At 55.1% G+C, this 21,628-nt stretch overlaps 1 protein-coding gene across 1 annotated transcript in view; it reads right to left on the reverse strand.

Annotated features, from left to right (window-relative positions):
* Positions 1–21,628, reverse strand: part of STARD9 (StAR related lipid transfer domain containing 9) — a 134,360-nt gene that overhangs the window by 25,370 nt on the left and 87,362 nt on the right. The window contains 8 exon segments of the mRNA XM_061180415.1: positions 12–9,696; positions 9,699–10,078; positions 11,585–12,056; positions 12,492–12,685; positions 17,845–17,948; positions 18,065–18,147; positions 18,852–18,989; positions 19,323–19,374. Coding sequence (XP_061036398.1) covers positions 12–9,696; positions 9,699–10,078; positions 11,585–12,056; positions 12,492–12,685; positions 17,845–17,948; positions 18,065–18,147; positions 18,852–18,989; positions 19,323–19,374 — 11,108 coding nt within the window.

Consider the following 21,628-nt stretch of genomic DNA (forward strand, 5'->3'; position numbering starts at 1 on the left):
TGGGTCCTTACCGGGCGTACGGCTCCTCCTCTTGGGCAGCGAGTGCCTCCCCTGTCCCGCTCTGCAGCACCTGCAGCAGGGCGTCTGCCTCCCCGAAGCCGTGGTGCAGTTTTGCTTCCGTGAGTTCCACGCTGAGGGAGAGGGTCTGGGCCCCAACTCGCAGGGGGATCTGCTCCCTCTGGGACCACTCGGGCGCCTGGCTCTGGTCCTCAGGAGGTTGTGGGGGCCTCTGTCCCTGCTCTCCTGAGCTGCAATCACATCTGGTCCCCAGCAAATCCATCACACCCAGCGCCCCAGGGGAGCCGTCCTGACCCCCACACCAATCGCTGGATTTGTTATACACCGGGAGGTCCCTCAGACCATGGTGCTGGGGCTCAGGGGCCGTGCACATCTGGGAACTGGGGCGCAGCGGCCCCTCAGGCTGGCAGGCCTCAGTCGGGCCCAAGATGCAACCCCGGAGCCCTGAGGGATCAGCCAACTCAAAGAAAGGGCAGGGTCGGCGGCGCCGGAGGCCTCCCCACGAAGAGGAAATGTTCAGAGCGGGCCGTGGCTCCTCTGGAGATGCTGAGCCCTCACCCCCATTCTCTGTCCTGCACTGCCATCGACTCAGCCCCCTACTGCTCAGTGGGCCACACTCTAGGGAGGCCACGTCCTCAGGCACAAAGCCATCAGCCAGCCTCCGGCTCCTGCTTCCCGGTGGTGGAGGCGACAGTCTGCTTTGGGCCCCGGTGGTGGTCCTGGGCTGACGCCGCTGCGGGGCCTGCTCCACGCAACAGACTTGGGGCTTCGCGTTCTGCTCTGGGTGGCCTCGGGAGCTCAGCCCAAGGGAGCACCTGTGGTCACCCCCTTCTAAGGGACTGCTACCTTCTCCACACAGGGCCTCCACTCTCTGAGAGCTACCTGACTCATCAGTGGTTTGAGAATAATTACCCACTGCAGGCCTCGGGGCGCCCAGGGGAAGGCTTGGGCGGGAGACGAGCTTCTGGCAGCCTTCAAGGGAATGAGCTGAGGGGGCCGAGAGAGACAAAGCGCCTGGGGGGCGCCCTGACCCTTGGGTGCTGGCGCTACGCGTGAGGATCGGGGAGGAGGCCCTGTCCACCCGCAAGGCGCTTGTGGGGCCCCGCTCCTTCTGCACCCCGGGCTCCTCCACAGGCTCCACAGCGTGGGGGCAGGGCCCTGGGGAGGGAGATGCACCGAGGCTGCGGCCGGGGCTGCCACCAGCCAGGCTGGGAGGCAGGGGGGCATCCGGAGAAGCCTGGGGGCTCAGAGGAGGCAGGTTCTGCCCAGAGGGGACTTTCTGAAAACTCAAGTGGGATGAGGGTACAGGGGTGCTCCGGGGCCTGCAGAGGGTGTTTTCTTCCTCAAGATCTTGGGGCCCTGCTATTTTCCGTGCAGTCCCCTCTGCCCCTCTCTTCTTAAGCGTCCCTGGGACATGTCCCTTTTCCTGAGACGTGATGGAAAGATCTGAGCCCAGCCTTTCAAGGACCGCATTGACTTTCTGAGGGTTGGCCTCTGGGGCCTGGAGATGCAGAGGTGGTGAGGCCGGGTCAGTCTGGATGCCCTCATCCATGGTGGTCTGAGTATAGCCGTCCATCCTCAGGGCCTGGGGCACCTCACTCGGGGCCTCCCTCTTGGCATTCCACTCCTTTTTGGCCACACTTGGCTGGGAGAGACTCCCCAACAGCTCCGAGGTGCTGTGCAGGAGCTGCGAGAGGCGGAGAGACAGGTCGTGCATGCTGGCCCAAGAGGCCAGATCCGACTGAGCAGAGGAGAGGTCAGCGTAGCTCCAGCGGGACCTGCAGCCCAGGGTCTGGGTGCCCTGCTCCAAGGTGTTCATCCTGGACGCACCCACAGGGCCGCCCGCCTCTGATGGGTACAGCAGCATAATCTCATCCACCGGGCCCGCAGCACTTCCTCCAGCCAAGGGGGGCTCCCTCCTCAGACAGCCTGCCTCATCAGGGGTGCCCGGGAACCCGCCTCTCTCGCCAGGACCCTTAGGGGGGGCTGCCCCTTCAGAGCTGATCAGGACGTGGGGGCTCCCCAGGGCAAACAAGGAACCCCAGACTCCCCAGGCCTCACGGGAACGGGGGGCACTTTCAACGTGGCTGCGTGTGCTCGACAGGCCTCGGGCACTGGCCAAGGTGCTGCGGTGCGAGTAGACCGGGGAGCCCTGGTCGTCTAGGCCGTCGTCCTCGCGGGAGCACCGGTCCACGTCGGACGGTGTCAGGCCCTGGGGTGTGGAGCCACGGGAGACATCAGCTGCGCCGCCAAACACATACTGCTTCCAGCCAACACGCGCAGGCCCCTTGGGACGCCCAGGCAGGATGCAGGGATCGATGGCGCTGGAGCCAAAAAGCAGGGCTCCTCCGCCCGCCTCAGAGCGCCACGCCTCTGGCCGGGCCTGGCCACCCAGTCTCTCTGGCTTTCCCGGGTGGGTCTGTTCCGGAGTACCAAATGGCCGAGCAGCCATGAGAGCAGGGGTCGGCATGCACGAGAGAGCTGAAGTCGCCGGGTAAGGAGGGGGTGTGGATGGCAGGGGCCTGGGATCAGCAGCGATGCCGTCCAAGTCAGAGGAGGCTTCCTGATCGCGGCCCTCAGCTTTCAGAGACGTTCTTGCCGCAGACTTTCCTGAGGAAGAGCCTCTGGGATGTGGGGTCCACAATCTGCTAGGCTCCTGTATATCCTTATCTGTCGGGGAAGGAGGCTCCACGCTCAAGCTTAGCTCCTGAAGAGACCGGGGAGAGCTGACCACAGAGAACTGCGGTCTAGAGTGTTTGGGGCCAGAGACGATGGCGATCACAGGAAGTGAGCACCGGTGGCGGGGTGCCGGCTGCTCCCCGCCAGAAGAGGGCTGCCCGGGGCCCTGGGCCACAGGCCAACATGCTGCGCGTTGCCCCAAGGGGACAGTGGCTGAGTCTCTGAAGGCTGCAGGGGGCCTGGCCACAGCCGCGTCCTCTCTGCCTGCACCTCTAATCTGACAGCTGCCTGAGCCACCTTCATCAGCACATGGGGGGCTCCTGCCCCGGGCAGCGTCCTCTCGGCCACCTGAAGCCTGGTCTCTCTGCTGCTCTTCCTCCTCCCGGGGGCTGTCAACCTGGGAACCGGAGACGCGCTGTAACTCTGCTACCAGTTGGGCTTGGGGATCCAAGCCACTATGATCCCTGGACTCCGCGGAAAGTTGCGGCTTTTCTGGAAGGCATCTGATGGCATTTCCCCAACATCCACGTTGTGGTCCCACCGGCGGCTCACTCTCAACACACCCTTCACTTAAATTCAGGCTGTGTGGTCCCCCAGCTGTTGCAGGTGGTTCTGGCTTGGTTTGAGAGCCCTGTGCACTCCGGCCACCAGCGGAGCTGTCCTGAAACCTCCCAGGTGGCTCAGAGCACCTGCCTGCGTGGAAAGGGGGAGCCTCAAGCTCGGTGCTGACTTTCTTCTCGGCAGCCTTTTTCTCAGGATCCCCTACTGACCTGGAGCTTCCGTCAGCAACCCAGGGGCTGAGGGGACTTGTCCTCACATCAGGGGCAGAAGGGGAGCTGCAGCCCTGAGCCGGAGGCAGGAGAGCAGCAGCAGAGGTCTCCGGGGTGCTGCCGTCTGCCGGCCCCAACTCCACATTAATGCTTTTGGGCTCAAGGCCATGTGCCCAGAGCACATCAGGTTCCCCGCAATGGCCCTCTCCTCTCTCCACTCCCCAGGCCCTGGGGGGGACCATGCAGGGTGGGTGGCGAGTGTGTGGGGTGGCCTCGGAAGCCCCCTTGCCCAGGTCATCGTCTCTGTAACACAGTGAAGTGGAGGAAGGGGAGGTACGGGCCCCGGAAGCAACGGGTTGAGGGTTGCACGGTTGTCGGCAAGGATGAGATCTGCTGTCTTCTTGGCCCCCGGACGGGCTGAGGGTCCTGCTGCCTTCAGTGCTCCCCGAAAAGACACCACAGTCTGAAGTTTCCTGCAGGCACCTGCGCAGGGCCTCCTCCCTAACTCCCCCGGGTCTCTGATCCGGCAACAGAGTTGGTCTGGGACCTTCGACACTGGCCCTGCAGGCTTCTGCTAGCCCAGAGCCAACACTCCCCTCCTGCTTCACAGGCTGCTGAGAGGGAGCTTCCAGTTCAATCCCTCTCAGGGCTCTGGGCAGGACGGCACCCCATCTGGGACTCGCCTTCCCTTCTTCTAAGCCGGTGGAAGCCTCAAGACATTGGCCCTGCTCTTGGTTAGGCCATGAGAGGCTGGCAGAATTCTGAACATCACAGATCACAAGTTGACGTTCAAAACAGGTTGTTTTTCCTCCTTGCGCAGCCACTAGGAAGTTACCAGGACCTCCTCCCCATGTGTTGTCCAGAGTCCCAGGTTCTTGGTGGGCTGGGCTGCTCTCCTGCCAGCCAGGGAGCACACCCTGGGCAGCCTCCCAGGCAGCGAACGGGCCTCGCCCACGTGGAATCCTTCCAGCATCATCAAAAGGGGCCTGAGAAGGTAAGGCAGCCACTACTTCCTCTGCCCTTACCCTCCTGTCCTCCTCCACAGCTGCTGAAGAAGGAAGACTGTCTGAGCCCAAAGCATCAGCAGAGGAAGGTGTTCTGGTTGCTTCTCCCTCTTTCTCTATGATTTCAGAAGAGCTAGTGTGACACACAAACTGTTCACTGGCTCCCAGGAAATGTCTCAGTTTTCCGGTACAGTGACTTTTACCTGGAGCAGGGTCAGCGTGGGAGGAAGTCCGTGAGGGGTGCCGTGGCCCTGTGTTAGTGTCAGTCCTGGGCAGAGGGTGACAGCTGTCTGCAGAGGGGGGTGTGGCCTGAAGGACAGATGTCCTCTCATCACTTGACAGGTGTCCTGGTTTAGCAGAGAGAGACACCACATGAAATCCCCGTGCTTCACGCTCATTTCTGGTCCTGGCTGACACTGACTGGCCCATTTGAGGACACTGAGGCCTGCCAGGGGCCCCTGAAGAACATTCAGGTCCTAATAGCGTCTCATCGTGAGGAAGGACTGTGCCCCCAGCCACCACGTTGTGAAGCTGCTTCCCCTGGGCCTTTGCCTGTCCGATCTCCTCCAACTCAGCCAGGCACGTGGGTGGATGGGCAGACGGCTCCGGCTGAGGCACCCTTGGCAAGGACACAGGTGCTGAGAAAGCACCACTGGCAGGACTGAGGTCCTCGGCCTCCTTCTCTGCCTTCTGCCTCTCCCCCCTGCCTCGCTTGTCCCCCTCTTCTAAGGGGCAGCTGGCCCTTTCAAGCGGGCTAGAGGCCCTGTTCAGGGAACTGGTTCTGCCTGGTCCTCTTGGTACAGCTGCCTCGGCTTCAGAAGGAGAACCCACCCTGCTACCCAAGCCCAGCAAGGTGCTTCTGAGGTCCCCTCCGTGGCCTTGCAGTCCGGTGCTTGTTGACCTCCTGCCCTCTGCCCCCAGGGGAATGCTCGCTGGTGCACTGGATTGACTGCGAGATCCCACAGCCATGGATATCACAGACCCACACCAAGCAGGGTGTGCCACGGAGCAGCCCTGTCTATCGTCTCCCTGCCGTGGGCTGTGGCATCCGGGCTCTCCACTCTGGTCCTGACGCCCCGATCCAGTTACCAAGGGACTGGTGGGCATTTCCAACAGGGTGGGATCCAGCACATAGTCAACAGAAGAGATGCCTATAGTACCAGGTACATAAAGATAGGTCCTTGGCGGCCTTGTTGAATTCAAGGGCAAGGCATTATTACTCAGGTCTCGGCGAGGAGCCATACAGGACTCTGGCTGGCTTGGCAATGGGCCAGTCTCTTGGCTGAAAAATGTGCGCACACAATGCTGGCACGGGCCAGGGAGTTTCTGAGTTGATGAAACCACTTTGTTTTTCTCCTGTAGGCCCCCTCTTTGCACAGCCGTTTCTTCAACTCTGCCTTGAACTTCTGGCTCCTCTTGCTTAGAAGTACGTATGTGTTTGGCAAAATGGCTTTCCTGAAAACCCTTCACAGTCTCCAGCTCCTCAAGACTTCCCAAGCCACGGGGCAGCCGTCTGGGGTACACTGCATTCACCAGCTCGCCCTCCTCAGAAGTCCTCTCAGGCATGGGCTGCAATGGCAGAGCTCTAGCCGAAGCTTTCGTTTTCCTTGGATGAGCAGAAGTGTTGGTGCATTCTCTGCAAACTGTAAATTTCCCTAAATAACCACCAGTGTCCCTGGCGGGTCTGTCTAATACAGCTGGGTAGGTGTGCCCTTTCACAAATCTGATGTCGTGTACCCGGGGATCAATGCTATTGTTAACCTCCATTTGTCCAGCTTCACCATCCCTAAAGATAACATCATCTTTCCATTTTGGAGAAGATGGCTGATCCTTGAAGGACAGGTGGTTTCTAAAGCTGCCTGGCCTCAGCACATGGTCAGCCATCTCCTGGTCCTTCTGGTCCTGGAACATAAACTCCTTACTGACTCCCGGTGTGTGGGAAGCATATAGCTGCTTACTCTGTTTGGATTCAATTTCCAAGATGCCATTTTCCAGCTGCATTACACTCCTAATTAGCCTAGCCATCTCATCAGCATTATTATCTCTTTTACTCCATTTCTTTCCAGGAGGTTCTCCTTTGGGGTTTAACGTTTCTCGCACCTTTCCAGGGACCTTGCATTCACCGAGGTTTCTTTCCTGAAAGCATGTAACTGACTGGAATCTTTCATATGTAGACTCTGCCTGTGGAAACTTAAACTCTTCTGAGCCGTCTTTGGGATGGAGCGCTTTTCCAAGAAGCCCAATTTCATTCCTCCTTTCCCCGTTATGGGTTGGACTGTCATCCTGGGCTGCTGTCTCTGGGCTGCTTACTCTATGATGTACTGATCTGGACTTCAAAGAAAGAGCAGCTTCCTCTATCTTGTCCTTGTCAAGGCCTAAATTGATGGTTTTATAGATGAAATCAGACCTGACCCCGGAAGGAAACCGTCTCTTCATGTCAAAGGCCTGGGTCTCTCTGAGGACTGCATCCTGCCCCTGCTCTTCTTCCCCACCCGTCTCAGATTCACACACCAGGAGAGAATTCCTTGACCCAGAACTGTCTGAGGAAACACTGCAGTAGGACTGTACAGTAGCCTTTTCTCCCTGCTTGAGCATTGGAAGACTGTGTTTATTTAAAATTCCAACTTGATTTTCAAATTCACATACTTCTATGCTGGTAGATGGAAGAAAATGTCTGTTCTGAGTGACAAAAAAATAAACTGAATTATGGTTTTCTTCTTTAATGTTTCCCAGGCATTTCCCTTTTTCTCTGCAAACTTCCTTGGTGTTCAGATCAACTGGCCTCTCTGCTGTGACCTGCTGAGATGATGCAATCTTGGAATTCTGGTTTTGTAACAGTACTGGCAATTTATTCTTCACATACACATTTTGGAGGACTTGGTGCTCATGTCCAAAGCCCCATGCTTCCCTGGGAGGTGGGGAGGGCGCCCTTGCTTCTCTGCAAGCCGGGATTTCCAAGGCGGTTTCTGTTAGGGCATCTCGGCTTTTGGTCACATAGAATGTTTCCAAGGGAGGTGGCTGCAGGGAAGATGGGAGTGGATTCCAGGGAGCAGAGTGGAGGTACAGCTCTGGACCTGAAGGAAAGGCAAAGGAAAACCTGCTGTGTCTTCTACCGGCTTCCTTGGAGCTCTCCTGGGAGTCTGCCTTCTCTTCCTGCAGGGGGCAGTGGCTGTTCTGACCTAATTGCCTCCCTGGGTCTGCACTATTCTTCCTCAAAGGAGCCCAGCCTCGGGGCCAATGGGGTTCTTTGGTGTCTATGGTGACAATATGGTGACAAGCGTTCGTTAGGATGAAACATTCATCAGAGGACGTCATGAGTCCAGGTTTCTCGCTACTCTGAGAGGCTTCTTCCAAGCTGCTCTCTTTGACTCCCCATGCTTCCATCACGGGATGCGCTGTCTTGTTCGCTGCTGTAGAGACCTGCGCATTTGTAGTTCCAGAAGTCGATGATTCTACGTCCGCTGAATAAGTTCCACTATGACTCACCTCTTTCTCACTAGTTGTAAAGAAATCTGAAGTACCTTCTACCTCGACACGCAGACTGTCCTGTTCTTTCTCAGCTCTCAAACGCCTAATTCTGGACAGATGGATAGGAAAGTTGTTGAAATCCGGGCTGCTAGATACCCCAGGACCAATTGGCAATAGAGCATCTCCTCCCCTGCCAGAAGCTTGGGTCAGGGAACCAGAGTCTTCCTCAAGCGAGGGCTTTCCCTTCTCTTGAGGAGGAAGACTGGGTGCTCCTGTGGCCTCCAAAACAGGATGAGACAGTTCAAGGAGGTACTTCTGCTGAAGGGCAGCCCAGTCTCTCTCACAGGCACTGCCAACGTAAGTGAATGAGGTGGCAGAGGCAGCCAACAAGCTTGACACACTAGAGTTGGATGCTTCAGAGACACCCTGCTGGGCCACGTCAGGGACCCCTCTGGCCTGAAAGGTGCCATCGGCTCCTGGCTGAAGAAGCCTATTAGAGCCCCAGAGGGACACCCTGGTCGTATCAGAAACAGGGACTGTGTACACACTTCTGACACTGCAGGGCAGCTCAGCACCGCCCAGGGGCAGTTTGGAGCTGTAGGACAGGACTGTTTCTGTATCTGATGACTTTAGTTCTTCCATATTGGGCCAGTATCCAGGCCTCTCCCAACCGCAGGGCTGAACATCCTGGATGTCAGGCCTTGGACATAAAGAACCTGGGGGGCTACTGGGATTGATCTTGGAGTCACAGGAGAACCAGGAATCCATGGACACCAGAGGGCTCCCTCTTGAAAGCTGCACGTCTTGGAGAGTGTGGGCTTGCTCTGCGGAGCTTGCCTCCACCACCAACTCCGGCTGCTCACAGTGGGGCTGGAGCTCCAGGTAACATGAACTGCTCACTGGCAGGGCGGCATCGAGCCTGGCTCCTGTTCTGTGGCTGATGGGGCCAGGCCTGCACACTGCCTCCTGGTCCCCTGCGGGCAGACTGGAGCTCTGCAGGCGCCAGAAAGTCTCCGTGGGCATCTCGTCAGCTGAACGGAGGAAAGGCTCTTCTTGCCGATCGTCCCCCAGTTCTTCCTCAGCGTCAATCAGGCTGTCGAGGGAAAAGCTCCTGTGAGTCTGGGTGAACAGTCGACTGTCTGAGGATGTGGTGAAGCCCCTCACAGAGGCTTGAGCTCTGGCCCTGGAGTGGCCATGGCCATGGGTGAGATAACTGAGCCCTGGGCTGTCCTGTGGGCTTTGGTACCCCTTCTCGGCCAGTGAGTCCTCAGATATTTGGCTGTCTTCGCTGTCGGAGTCATCTGGCTCTGGGAGATCCCGCTCCTTCCCCTGGGGCTCCTCCAGCTTCCGTGGCTCCAGCAGGGCTTTGGCACAGACACAGGAGAGAGAATCTACTGAGTGACTGCTATCTGCGTCAGATAAATCACCACCTTTTTTTTTTGCAAGATCCACTACGGGGCTGGAACCTGTGAGTGAGGCCGTGGTGTCTGGGTCCCCCGCACTGTGTCGCCTCTTCAAAGGGCTGCTGTGAGGCAAGTGAGAGGACTTTTCAACCCTAGCTGCCAGGACCCTCTGCTGCCTCTTTGATGCCCCGCTTGGAGAAGGTGGGGTGGATTCTTCCCAGAAAGTCTTGGCTGCCTTTCCATGCCCAGTGGCCTGTTTGGATCCATGGGGATGTGAGGAGCCACAACTGGCTCCCTCAGCAGCCTCATGGGGCCTAAGGTTCCCTTCTTTTCCCCACCCTGCTGGTGAGTGGCCTTAGCCCTCCTGGTCTGGGTGGAAGGGGTGAGGACCTCCGGCTTATCCCATGGCTTTAGCTTGCTAGCTGCTAAACTCTGGGCCACCATCTAACAGGGCTGCTTACCCACTCTCTCCATTTCCTGGACACTGGCAGACTCGCAGCTCTCAGTGAGGCAGGTGCCAGGGGGTGAGGCTCCCTTCCTGGCCAGGGCCTTCCTGGCTGTGCAGAGCTGCCCCTCGCCGGAGGAACGGAGGGCATGCTTGAGGAAATGCCCTGTCCTTGGGGGGTAATAAGCAGCCTGGGGCAAGTACTCTTCTGATGGGGTTTTCTCTGATAATTGCTCAGTAGGGTCAGGCATAGGAGGTAACGTGGTGGAGGGATCCCAATTCAGGAAAACACTGTGGAGACAAGGAAAGCCATCTCAGAAAAGCAAGAGGTCCCTACTTCCTGCTGATAGAAGGAATATATAGTCCCACTTAGTTTGTTTTGAAAGAGGTTTAAAACTAGGCCAATGTCACTGTCTCCTATAGCCTTCGGGGTCAGCTCTATAGGTACATAAGGAAACTGCAGACTATAGTCCTGGCTCTCAAAGAAGCCCCAGGTACACTCTGTTCCTCACTTTCTTTATCTTACAAAAAGGTTGAACTGAATCTGAATCTAATCACGCCTTTAGGGAAAACTTCCAACATGAGGAACTGAAGAATAACTTAAATGGCACTACAAGGAATCAAACAGACAAATCTATAAAGGGGCACATTTTACAGAATTGACCCGCTTTCTTTAACAAATCGACGATATGAAGAAATTTTTTAAAAGCATGATTAAAAGAAACTTAAAAGACATAACAACCACATGCAGTGTGTAAATTCTATCGGACCTTAATTTCAATTAACTATAAATATATATTTTGAGGCAATTAGAGAAATTTGAATATGGCCTAGGTTTTTGATTATACTGAATAATTAATCTTAATTTTGTTGGGTGTGATGACAATGTGGTTATAAGAAAACTCCTTATTTTTCAGAAGTGTATACTTGATGTAGGATTGAAATGACATCACGTCTAAAAGTTGCTTTAAAATGCTTCATCAGAAAAAGGAAGGAGGGGAGACAAAGCAAGCATGGTAAATCTTGACATTTGCTGAACGTGGGTGACAGGTACACAACTCTCTCAACTTTGTGTATGTTGGAAATTTTTCATAATAAAACTTAAAAAAAAAAAAAAGCCTACCTAGTACTCTAAAGACCAGATTGGTAAGCAAACATAATAGTAATAGACATTAATTGGGCACCTAATATGGGCAAGGCCCTGCGCTAGGCCTGGAGGATATAGAGGTAGACAGAGTCCTCTGCTCCAAGCAGTCTGGAGATAACATATCCTCACCTTGACTGAATGTGAGGAGTGAAGGAGAAAAGAAACAAGGAGGATCCCAAAATGAACCCAGGAGTCAGAAAGAGAGTGTTTCACTTGCTCAGCATGGTAGGTGGGCTGGGAAACTGACTGGAGCCAGCAGGTCGGGCGGGAGGGGAGGGGAGGGGAGGGAGGAAGAGTGTGGTTTGAGGCAATATGAGACAGAGTGGCGGCAGGACACACACAAGGAGACATATGTGGGTAGTCAGGGTCTAGAGCACACGGAAAATGAAGCTGAGATTCTCCCTCAGCAGATATGATCAAAGAAGCAAGAGCTGCCCCTCAGAGTGGGGGCAGGGAAAATCTTAGAAGATATCAACTACAGAGAAAGAAGAGAGTGATCAGGAGAAAAAGTGATGAGGAAGAGAAGAGTAGACACATCTTTACATTTCACAGATGGAGGAAACTGAGGCCCCAGGAAGTAAAGATCGCTGCCCGGGCAACAAGGCTGTAAACCTCAGCCAGTGCCCCGAGGCGGCCTCCGCTGGCTGTACCTGCGCAGCTGGGCCGAGTGCCGGCTGCAGGGCCTTCGGAGGCTCAAAGAACTGCAACTTGTCAATCTGCTTCTACGTTGAGGCCCTGGGACCAGGGCACCAGGGCAGGGGGCCGGGAAGGTGGGCCTCCGGGGGCAGTCATCCTGGAGCCAGCACAGCGCCCTGAGCTGCTCCGGTCTCCTGTGGGCCTCCAGCAGCCTCGACTTCTCGATGATCCTCTCCAGCTGGAACGAGACCCTTCTCTGCCGGCCGTTCTGCTCCGCCACCCGAAGCGCGAGTCTCCGCAGGAGCTGCGGGTGCACCACCCTCTTCTGGCTTTGGACCAGGGGAGATGGCTGAGTCTCAGGGTCTGTCTGGCACCATGAATCAGATGGCACAGTGGCTGCAAGTTCTTTCTCTTCTACACGGTCTTGCTGCAGCTGCTGCTGCAAGCCGGCCGGCCAGGTCCCTTCTCTGAGCAGCCACTGCTGGTCTGCGAACCAAAAATACCCTGAGAGAAGGTCAGCCCGTCCTCCCTCCCTGGACTCAGGCACCTCCGGCCACGGCTGCACCTGCACAGAGTGAAGAGCTGGCCAGGGTGACGTGGCGGGATGTGGGCCACATGGCCCTCTGGGGCAGGAGTGCCAGGGCCCCTGACCACAGGGCAAGTGGACAAAGCCCCGGGCCTCAGCAGGGCAGCGGGCACAGGCTAGGGCCGGCAGCAGAACCTGGACAAGCGCGCATGAGGGCAGTGAGGAAGGTCGCTTCCTTATTCTTGCTTCCAGCCCCGTGTAAGAGCCTCTGGTCTCTAAAAGAGGGGAGAGAACCCCTAATACCAAAGATTCCATCATATCACAAAGACAACAAAGGAGAGAATACAGAAGGCCGGGGCGGCGTGGAGAGATGGGAAGGGGAAGCAGGCTCCTACCGTCTTTAACCTGCTGGCTGGCACACGTCCCGTCCAGTTCCCGTTCCTGTTTGGCTCTAATCTGTCCCGCTAGGATTCGCTGCCTCAAATCCCCCACGAAGCACAGCCGCCGCTGCTGAATCTGGGCCCCGCAGGGTGTCTCTCCAGCCCTCGGTGGCCTGTGGTCCTTGCCACTCTGCTCTCCCAGCGCCTTCCTGTCACAGGGGCCGGGGTTACCCGGGGGAAATGCAAACCCAGCTCAGCACACACCTCCACGGCCTCAGCCCCTCCCAGGGAGTCCTGCATGCAACAGGGCGGAGAGGGCTTTGGACTCCCGGCAACTTGGGACACACAGGCACGGTGTCACAGGCAGCTCATGATGTCACAGTGCGGGAGGGGAGAACAGTCCTGAGGTTAGCATATTCTTAGACTGTGGGTTTAGCAGAAACACAAGTTCATTTTGGTTAAGGAAAATAACCAGGAAAGTAAAGCGGCTGTTTTTAGAAAACACAACATTTTAGCTAAATCAAGAAACTTTGTCCTTTAAAAAAGAATAAAAAGGTATCTGCTAAAAATCTGTTGTAACTAGACTAGAGCAGAAGCTCCAGAAACACTGTGGGAATGGAAACCCTCTCCTCCATGTTCAGCGATCACGACTGCACCTCCACTCCTAAAGCAGAAACCCTCTTGATGTGGTAGGAGGAGGAGAGGGAACTCAAGACACACGCCAACCTGTGTGTGCAGCAGGAGCCCCAGGGGAGAGCTGGTCTCCACTCAAGGGCTGTTCTCGGTGAAGGAGCCCTGGAAGAGGGTTCAAGAGCTTTAGACTCGACCACACCTTTCAGAGATACATGCTGACGCGTTTACTGATGAAACTATCCAAGATTTGTTTAGATCCAGTGGGGAGGAGTTGGGGATATAAATGAAACAAGATTAGCCATGAGTTGATTATTTGTAGTGTATTTAAAATTTTCCAATAATACAAAATTTAAAAAGGTTTTCTTGGGACTTCCCTGGTGGCACAGTGGTTAAGAATCCGCCTGCCAATGCAGGGGACATGGGTTCGAGCCCTGGCCCGGGAAGATCCCACATGCCGTGGAGCAACTAAGCCCGTGCGCCACAACTACGGAGCCTGCGCCCTAGAGCCCGCGAGGCACAACTACTGAAGCCCGCACGCCTAGAGCCCGTGCTCCACAACAAGAGAAGCCACGGCAGTGGGAAGCCCGCGCACCCGCTCGCCGCAACTAGAGAAATCCCGAGCACAGCAACGAAGACCCAATGCAGCCAAAAATAAATAAATAAATTTATTTAAAAAAAAGGTTCTCTTGGCTTGCATGAGGACCCGGGCTCAATCCCTGGCACCTCCACCGAAAAAAAAAAAAAAAAAATTCTAGACTACAGTCATGCTTTTACTCTGCCACCAGGTTCCTGCGTGACCATGGATGAGTCAGAGCCTTCCTCTGAAGACTGACAGCTTCTCCCCTCATGCTAACCTCTCCCTAGGTCACACAGGACTTCTATGCAAGGGCCTCCTATGCTGTTTCTGCAGGGCCTCTCCGTCCCTGTCATTCAGGTTTCAAGAAGAGCCAAATGCACGGGGCTCCGCTCCGGGCTGGGAGAGGGAGCGTCTGGGAAGGGTCAGGGTCTGCTGGAGACTGACACAAAAGCCCCATCCAGCCTCGCTTATCCTGCCCTCGGCCCTCTTTCCAGCCCCAGGAGGCCATGGCTCTCAGGCTTGGAGATTCACTAAGTGACTTGACACTAGAAGCAGATGGCAAAGCGTCTGAGTAGTGTGCTCTGAGGGGTCCATTCCACTTAGGAGGTTTACCACTTTGTAGAGCAGAATGAAAGCAGAGGTCCCCAAACTACAGCCTGCGGGCTAAATGGTGCGCTGCCTGCTTTTGTGAATCAAGTTATTGGAACACAGCCACACGCGTGGTTTACATATCGTCTCGGGGGCTTCCGTGCCTCACTGGCACAGCGGAATAGCTGTGGCGAAGCCTACAGCACAACCTGGCCCGTCACAGAAAGTCTGCTGCCTCTGTCTTAGAAGAAATTAAGATTTCTTAATGTAGCCTTAGGAGGACAGTGAAGGAGGGACGGGGGGGGAGAGTGAATGGATGGATGGGGGCGTGGGTGCGAGGTGACCCAACAGCAGGCTCCCCTCTGGAAGGGAGGCTGGGAGGTGACTCAATCTACAGTGAGTCCAGGGATCAGGAGGGGCCCAGGTACCTGTGCGAGTGTGCTCTGGGGAAGACGGCTGCTGGCTGCTGTGGGCAAAAGGGCAACACACAAGAGTGGAAGGTACAGAAAACAGGAAAGGCGCCGTTCATCACACGCAAGGCAAAGGCCAGGGATAGCAACTGGAACAAGAAGCCGGTTAGCGCCACACAAACAGAAAAAGCAGTTAATGGAAAACATTTTACACATATATTTATATGTATCACGCCTGCGTCACAGCTCCAAATTGTGTCTGACCACAGACACGGCTGAATCACAAACCCTAGCCCATCAGAGGGTCTTAGACACACCCAGCTAAGATCCACACCATCAGATACAAGGGCTAGGAAGGAGATCTTTATTCTGAATTCCCTGAGAGTGTTCAGCTTCCTTCTCTGACTGTCCCCGGGCCCTCAGATTTACAATCTGCTTCTCCCTAGAAGAGAGCTCCTCCACCCTCCCCCGGGGGAAAGCTGTAGCCAGCCTGTCAGCTTCTACAGACCCAATACAGCTTCCTCCATAGCAGCCGCAAGCCCGCAAGGAGAGGCGGTCTGGGAGGAGCCCCACAGACACTGCACATTCGTCCGAGGAGCCATACACCATCAGACTGAAAATGTCTCTTGTGCTCAGTACATCAGCCAAGTTCCCCGAAAGCATGTGAAAAAGAACACGCCGACCTAATGCTATACATTGGGTAGATTACCAAGGGCCAGTCTTCAGTAACCTGTGGCCAAGGACCTCTGTCCCTCTCAGATGGTGCCCTTCTCCCTGGGGGACTCCAGCATCCCCAGCTGCTGCCAGGACTCCATCGCGCCCTCCGGCTGCTCGGCTCTGGCAGCTTCCACAGCAGAAATGCAATGGCACCTACTCGCTGAGGTGGCAGAGGTGGTGGCAGCAGCAACAGTGTCCCCCGGGCTCTAGGCACTTAAGGCTAAGCTCCCAAAAATCCCAATGGGAAAATGCCAAGAACATGGACAACAGACAGTTTTCAAGGACAAACTGCTCTCAGGTCCAGATCACTCACTGCTGCAGGGAGAAAAGGAGGCCGACAGGCCAATTTCCCCTGCTCTGGAGTCAGCTCTGGCTTCACAGGCTCCCCACCAGAGAAGCATCCCTCCAGAGAGAAAGAGGACGGAAAGGAAACCTAGGACACGGGGAGGCTTTGGAGCTGACCCCACCCAAGAGCATATGAGAGACCCTCATGGAGACACAAGCCCAGATGGGAAGCCCTGCTGACAACGCGCAGGGCTCCGCACACTCACTTTCTCTCCCGGCCCCTCTGCCCGCTCAGAGGCTTGAGCCCACACCACCCGCTGCTGCCACGGGCTGGCGCACGCGTGTTGGCAATGGTAGCTGGGCAGGACCAGCCCGGCCCACAGGCTCCCAGAGCTGGAGCTTAAGAGCGAAGGCAGCGAGGGGGAGAGGCCTGCTTCTCCAGCCCCCCCTCTGTCCTCTGCATGAAACGGTGTATTCTTGGTGTTGCTGAAAGGTCACGTCCATGCCCATGGAGATAGAGAGCCTGAGAAGACCTTAAAAAGGCAGAAGCCCAGTGTTCTCTGGGGTGGATGGGTCCACTGGGGCAAGGTGAGAGGACAGGAAAGCAAAAGGGAGGCCACCTTCCCGGGCAGCCCCTGCCGCGAGGGCCTCCCAGCAGCAGGGCTGTGGGGTGTCGGGCACTGGGCAAAGCATTCCATGTGCACTCGCTCTTTCAACCCATGTCACAAGGACCCCTGGGAGGGAGACGGTAGCATCCTTACTTAGATGTGAGCCAATAGGCTCAGAAACTCAGTAGCTTGCCTAAGGTCACACAGCTTTTCTGTCGTAGAGCCAGGAGGTAAGGCCTCTTTACCCAACGCCAACGTATCTCTTCAGCATCCACGGTTCTTTAAGTTGAAGAACCGTTCCCTGTAGACCTCTGGACTTTGGGAAAAACACATCCTCAGTGCGACTTCCCAACAGAACTGACCTAAGACAAGGCCTCCTTTCATGACTTCACTACAAAAAGGGAGGCCACTCTGACAAACAAGAGCCCCGGCCTCAGTCCTGAGTCTACCTTGATCTTGATATGCTCCACCCTATGTTGCCCCTCAGGGCCCACAGTCACCCAACACTGACCATCCTCCCTTCGGCCCTGGAGCATCGTCCTCTGGGAGCACCTGCCTGCTGCTCGTACCCCCCCCTCAGAGCGCTCCTGTCCCCATCCAACATCTCACCGCCGAGGTCTGCCCCAAGGCTATCCTCAGCCGCCAGCAAGGCTCCTGGCCTGAGGAAAGAGCAGCAGGGGACCAAGGGCCATCAAAACCCTCCCAGGCACCCCGTGCTCGTGGTGCTGGACAGCCCCCCATACCAGGGGTCTCACAGGTACCGGGGCCCCTGCTGGCATTTTCTACAGGAAGTCTCTAAGGTACAAGCCACTGTGGCTTTCACAACAGGAGGACACCTCTATTCCCAGGATCCAACCCACAAGGCATCTCGATCTGGGAGGGGGCTTCTATGCAGAAATGGATAAAGAACGACTATGAAGAAGAAAAGCAGTTCCCATGAATCATGTAGAAAACTCGGACCCACACTCCACAGTCTCAAGGCAGGTGAAGCGAGTAGCACAGGGCAGAGCCCCAAGATATCTTCATGTTGTTCCCGGAGTTCCTGCCCCTCATGCACAGTACTGGACCCATGGTCATGAGGAAAAGAGGCTTCTCAATCCCACAGTAACTTTAAAAACTCAGAGGAAGCCACAGTCCTGGAGCTAACTGACGCACACGTGAGCTCACACACAGGCAGGCCAGAATTTAAAGGGGTTAATAGAATTTAAAGAGGTAGGTCCAAAAGCAGCAAAGATATCCACAAACACATCAGGTGTAAATCTTGTTGACAGAGGAAGGTGGCCACAGGACACATCACATGATATATACCTCTTTCAGTGATGAAAAAGTTGCAATACCCAAGGGGAAATGAATGAAGGCCACGACCACTACCCTGCCAACCACCAGCTGAGTGGCTAGCTCAGCGTCCTCAGAACACTCGCCCACGTTGGTTCAGACCAGGCCTCATTCCGAGCTTGGCTGCGACACTCATCTCCTCCCCGCTCCATATTGTAATGAATTAAAAAGCAAAACCAAAATGTCCCACAGCAGAACGAGCAGCTGTCTCTCACCTTTCCTTCCCAAGCAAAGGGCAGAGGCCCAACCGGGAGGCAGTGACATCTCCATCCAAATCCAGCCACTCCAGAGAGCCACTGCTACCGACAGTCTCTCCAACCTGCAGACAAGGAAGGACGCATCATCACCCCCATCCCAACAGACCCGGACAAAGCTCGACCCCCTCCAGAAAGGAGAGGCAGGGAGGCCAGGAGCCACGTGGAAACATGTGCTCACCTGCCTCCTCTGCCGAAGGACGGCGGCCTCTGCGGGGTGGTTGAATCGGAACTTCTGTGCTTTCCCCAGGGTTATGACTGCTCCTGTGGCACAGAGACCGACGTGAATTCAATGCACAGCTCGTGTTCTGAGCGCATGTAACGTGCAGGCCACTGTTCTGGGGCACAAAGTCCTGCCCCCACAAGTTGATAATTTAGCTGAGTCAATAAGACATGTATTCACTGGATATCATACAATGTATGTATTGAATTAATGAGATGAACAGGAGGAGCTCTGGTATTCCCAAGGAAAGCAAGAGGAGCTCCAGGTGGAGTAGTCAGGGAATGCTTCGTTGAAGAGGGGGTATCCAAGCTCAGCCTCAAAGGACAGACAGAATCTGAACAGATTAATAGTAGTAGCAATAGTGACAGTAATGATAAGGGATGTTTTCTAAGTGCCAAGAACACTGCTAAGAACATTACACAGATTAGCTCATTCAATCCTCACAACGATCCTATTATTATTCCTATTTTATAGGAAATTGAGGCTCAGAGACTTTCCCAAGGACACAGAGCTAACAAACACAGGTACTAATTTCAGAGAGTCACTCTCTCCTCTGGAGCCCCGGAATTGGGGCCTCTTTGTTTATGGGAAGAGGACTGTATTAGGGAATCTTCAGATCTCTGGGTGCAGAGGCTGGGTGTTCCATCATTAAAGCCTGCTTCACTGAGCTCTCTGGGTCTGGCCCATGAGAATGGAGCTCGTCCATCACTCATCGCAGCATAAACCGGGCTGTAGGGGGCCCTACCTTGGGTCAGACGGCAGGAGGCGGTGACCTCCCGGCCATTGACTGTGCAGCGGGCCCCGCGGGCAGGCCGCAGAATGACGACCCCACAGGCGCTGGTGATAGTGCAGTGGTCTCTCTCGATCCACTGACCCTGCAGGACTACAGAAGGGGGCGGGGGTCACTTGGGTGAAGGCAGAGCCCAGGGAAACACCTCCTCCAGTCTTCTGATGAGATCAGAATCCACATCTGGAAGATCTCACATCATGACAGGAGAGGAAGAGCCACCGCCTGAAACCATCCAGGCCTGGATCATCCCACCGTGTGGGTCTCCTCCTATCATGTCCCAGACCCACAACCTGTCCGGGAAAGAGGAGCGGCCCCTCAGACCTCAAAGATTCCTTCCTCTCAGAGCACCGTCACGTTCCTCTGAAGAAACCCGTCCAGCATGAATACCTGCCACGGAGCATCGGACCCATATGCTCTGTCACTCACCAATGTCCTGTTCCTGGTCTGAGTCAATCCTTCCTATTTTTGTTGTCCCCTCCTAAAGGAAAAAACAAAGCCATTTTAAAGAGAATAAAAAGGGACGCAGCCCTGCCCCCAAAGGAGAGCCCACCTATTTTGAGTGTCATCACTGTCCTCCCATGCCCACCCCAGCCTTCTCCACACCACCTCTCGGCTTTGCTCTGGGCTGTTCTGACTGCTCTGCCCACTCAGCTGCAGCCCAGGAAGCCCCTGAGAGGGTGGGGTCAGAAAAATGCATGACAAAGCAGCACCAGCTTTTTGCAAAGTCCAACTAGGGCTGGCCGGCTCCTTTCTGTCCCATAGCCTGGAGTTAGGCCATCAGAGCTTCTCTAGTCTGAGGAAGTGGGCACATGGTTATAGCTTTCTCCCAGGGCTTAAGGTTAATGTATTCCAAGTTTGGTCCAGTCAGTCTCAAAGAGGCACGCCTTCTAGGATGATGAATGGAAGCACAGGATTTTTACCTTCTTGGTCCGCAGATGAAGTTTAACAGACACCAGATTCTAAGAAGAGTAAAGCACAAAAAGGAGAAAAGCACATCTAGAATCAAAAAAGACTGGAAGAGAGTACAAGAGAGGAGGGGGAAACTGGAGTTAGTATCAATGAATCACTGGGTTAGTAGAAGACAAGGCCTTTGGCCCTTGGACTATAACAATGCAGTTTAAGACCACATAGCTCTGTTTGAGGAAGGCAGCAACACGGCAACAGAGATGCGAGTTTAGATATGTATTTATCTTTTCTTTTTTTAAATTTATTTATTTATTTTTGGCTGCATTGGGTCTTCGTTGCTGTGCACAGGCTTTGTCTAGTTGTGGAGAGCGAGGGGCTACTGTTTTTTGCAGTGTGCGGGCTTCTCACTGCGGTGGCTTCTCTTCTTGTGGAGCATGGGCTCTAGGCGCGCGGGCTCAGTAGTTGTGGCGCACGGGCTTAGCTGTTGCGCGGCATGTGGGATCTTCCCGGACCAGGGCTCAAACCTGTGTCCCCTGCATTGGCAGGCAGATTCTTAACCACGGCGCCACCAGGGAAGCCCAAGATATGTATTTATCATTTACTGACTAACTGTTCCCTATGTCCCAGGCACTGCGCAGAGTGCTTTACAGATAGCTCTCATTTAATCCCCTAACAACCCAGAATGTAGGTATTACGGTCAGGAATCTGAAGCTGACAGGAGATAAGCTGCCCAGGGAGCCCACGCACTAAACAGGACGACCCTGGCTAGAATTCAGGTCTCTCCAGGTCCTGTGCCCACGCGTTTCCAACCTCGCCAAATCACCTGTCCGGTGACCAATGTTTTTGAAGTGACAGGAAAGTTCTGCACTAGGCTTCACTATCAGCAGCCAGAAAGGAGGGCCCTGTAGCTCCCACAAAATCGCTTGAGGAGAAAGACCCCTGGAAGGAATGAACAAGGCTCTGGCTCCCCCCGCGCACCCACAACCAGCCAGAGCCCAGGCTTTTCCGCTCAGCCAGTGAGGATCACACGATCCAACGGATGCTGGTCTCCAGACACCACCATCCAGAATCGAGGGAGGGGGGTCAAGACCACTCTCAGGGGTTCAAGGTCAGCCCTGATGATGAGGCACATTCCTCCCAAAGGAATAAAGGCCACAGCACATCCCAACTTCTAGATCTGCAGAGCAGAAACTACCCAAAAACGTGCTGGCATCTCATTTAACGTGGGCTGAGCTGGCGCCTGTGCCTGCTGCCCCTCTGCCTCTTTATGCCTCTTTATTGGGAGGGGCAGCGACACAAAGGCAGTTATGAGACGAAGTCCAGGATATCAGTAACCTGCTCCACCTTCCCTTCCTGCTGCCCTCTCCCCACCTAAGGTGCTTCCCAAGGTGACTCAGGCAAACAGCTCCCAGGCCACTGCGAGGGACTAGTTCTGGGTCTAGAACCAAGTTAGCAAATAAAAACAGAGAATCTTGAGTGACTACTGTTATACTACTACCCAAACCAGGATCTAAACAAACAAAAAGGGGGGAAATGGGTACAAAACCTGCAGAAATGCCACGATTAGAAGTAGACTGAAATCTTGTTTCCCCAGGTTCACGGTCAGAACATGAGGGAGGGAGTGACCCCCAGTGCACTGACTCGGCAAGGACACCAGCACTGCAGCATCGTCCATCTCCCGCCTCCAACTCAATCTCCCCATCATCCTTCAACCCTCTGCGGCGACCCTAAGCTCTGCCACTTGACGTCTAACTTCATCCACTCACTCCACCTCCAATCAATATATCAGATCAGTTCTACTCAAATACTGAGCATTTTAATCCATC

This window comes from Eubalaena glacialis, chromosome 2 (assembly GCF_028564815.1).
Source record: "Eubalaena glacialis isolate mEubGla1 chromosome 2, mEubGla1.1.hap2.+ XY, whole genome shotgun sequence".
Classification (NCBI taxonomy): Eukaryota; Metazoa; Chordata; class Mammalia; order Artiodactyla; family Balaenidae; genus Eubalaena; species Eubalaena glacialis.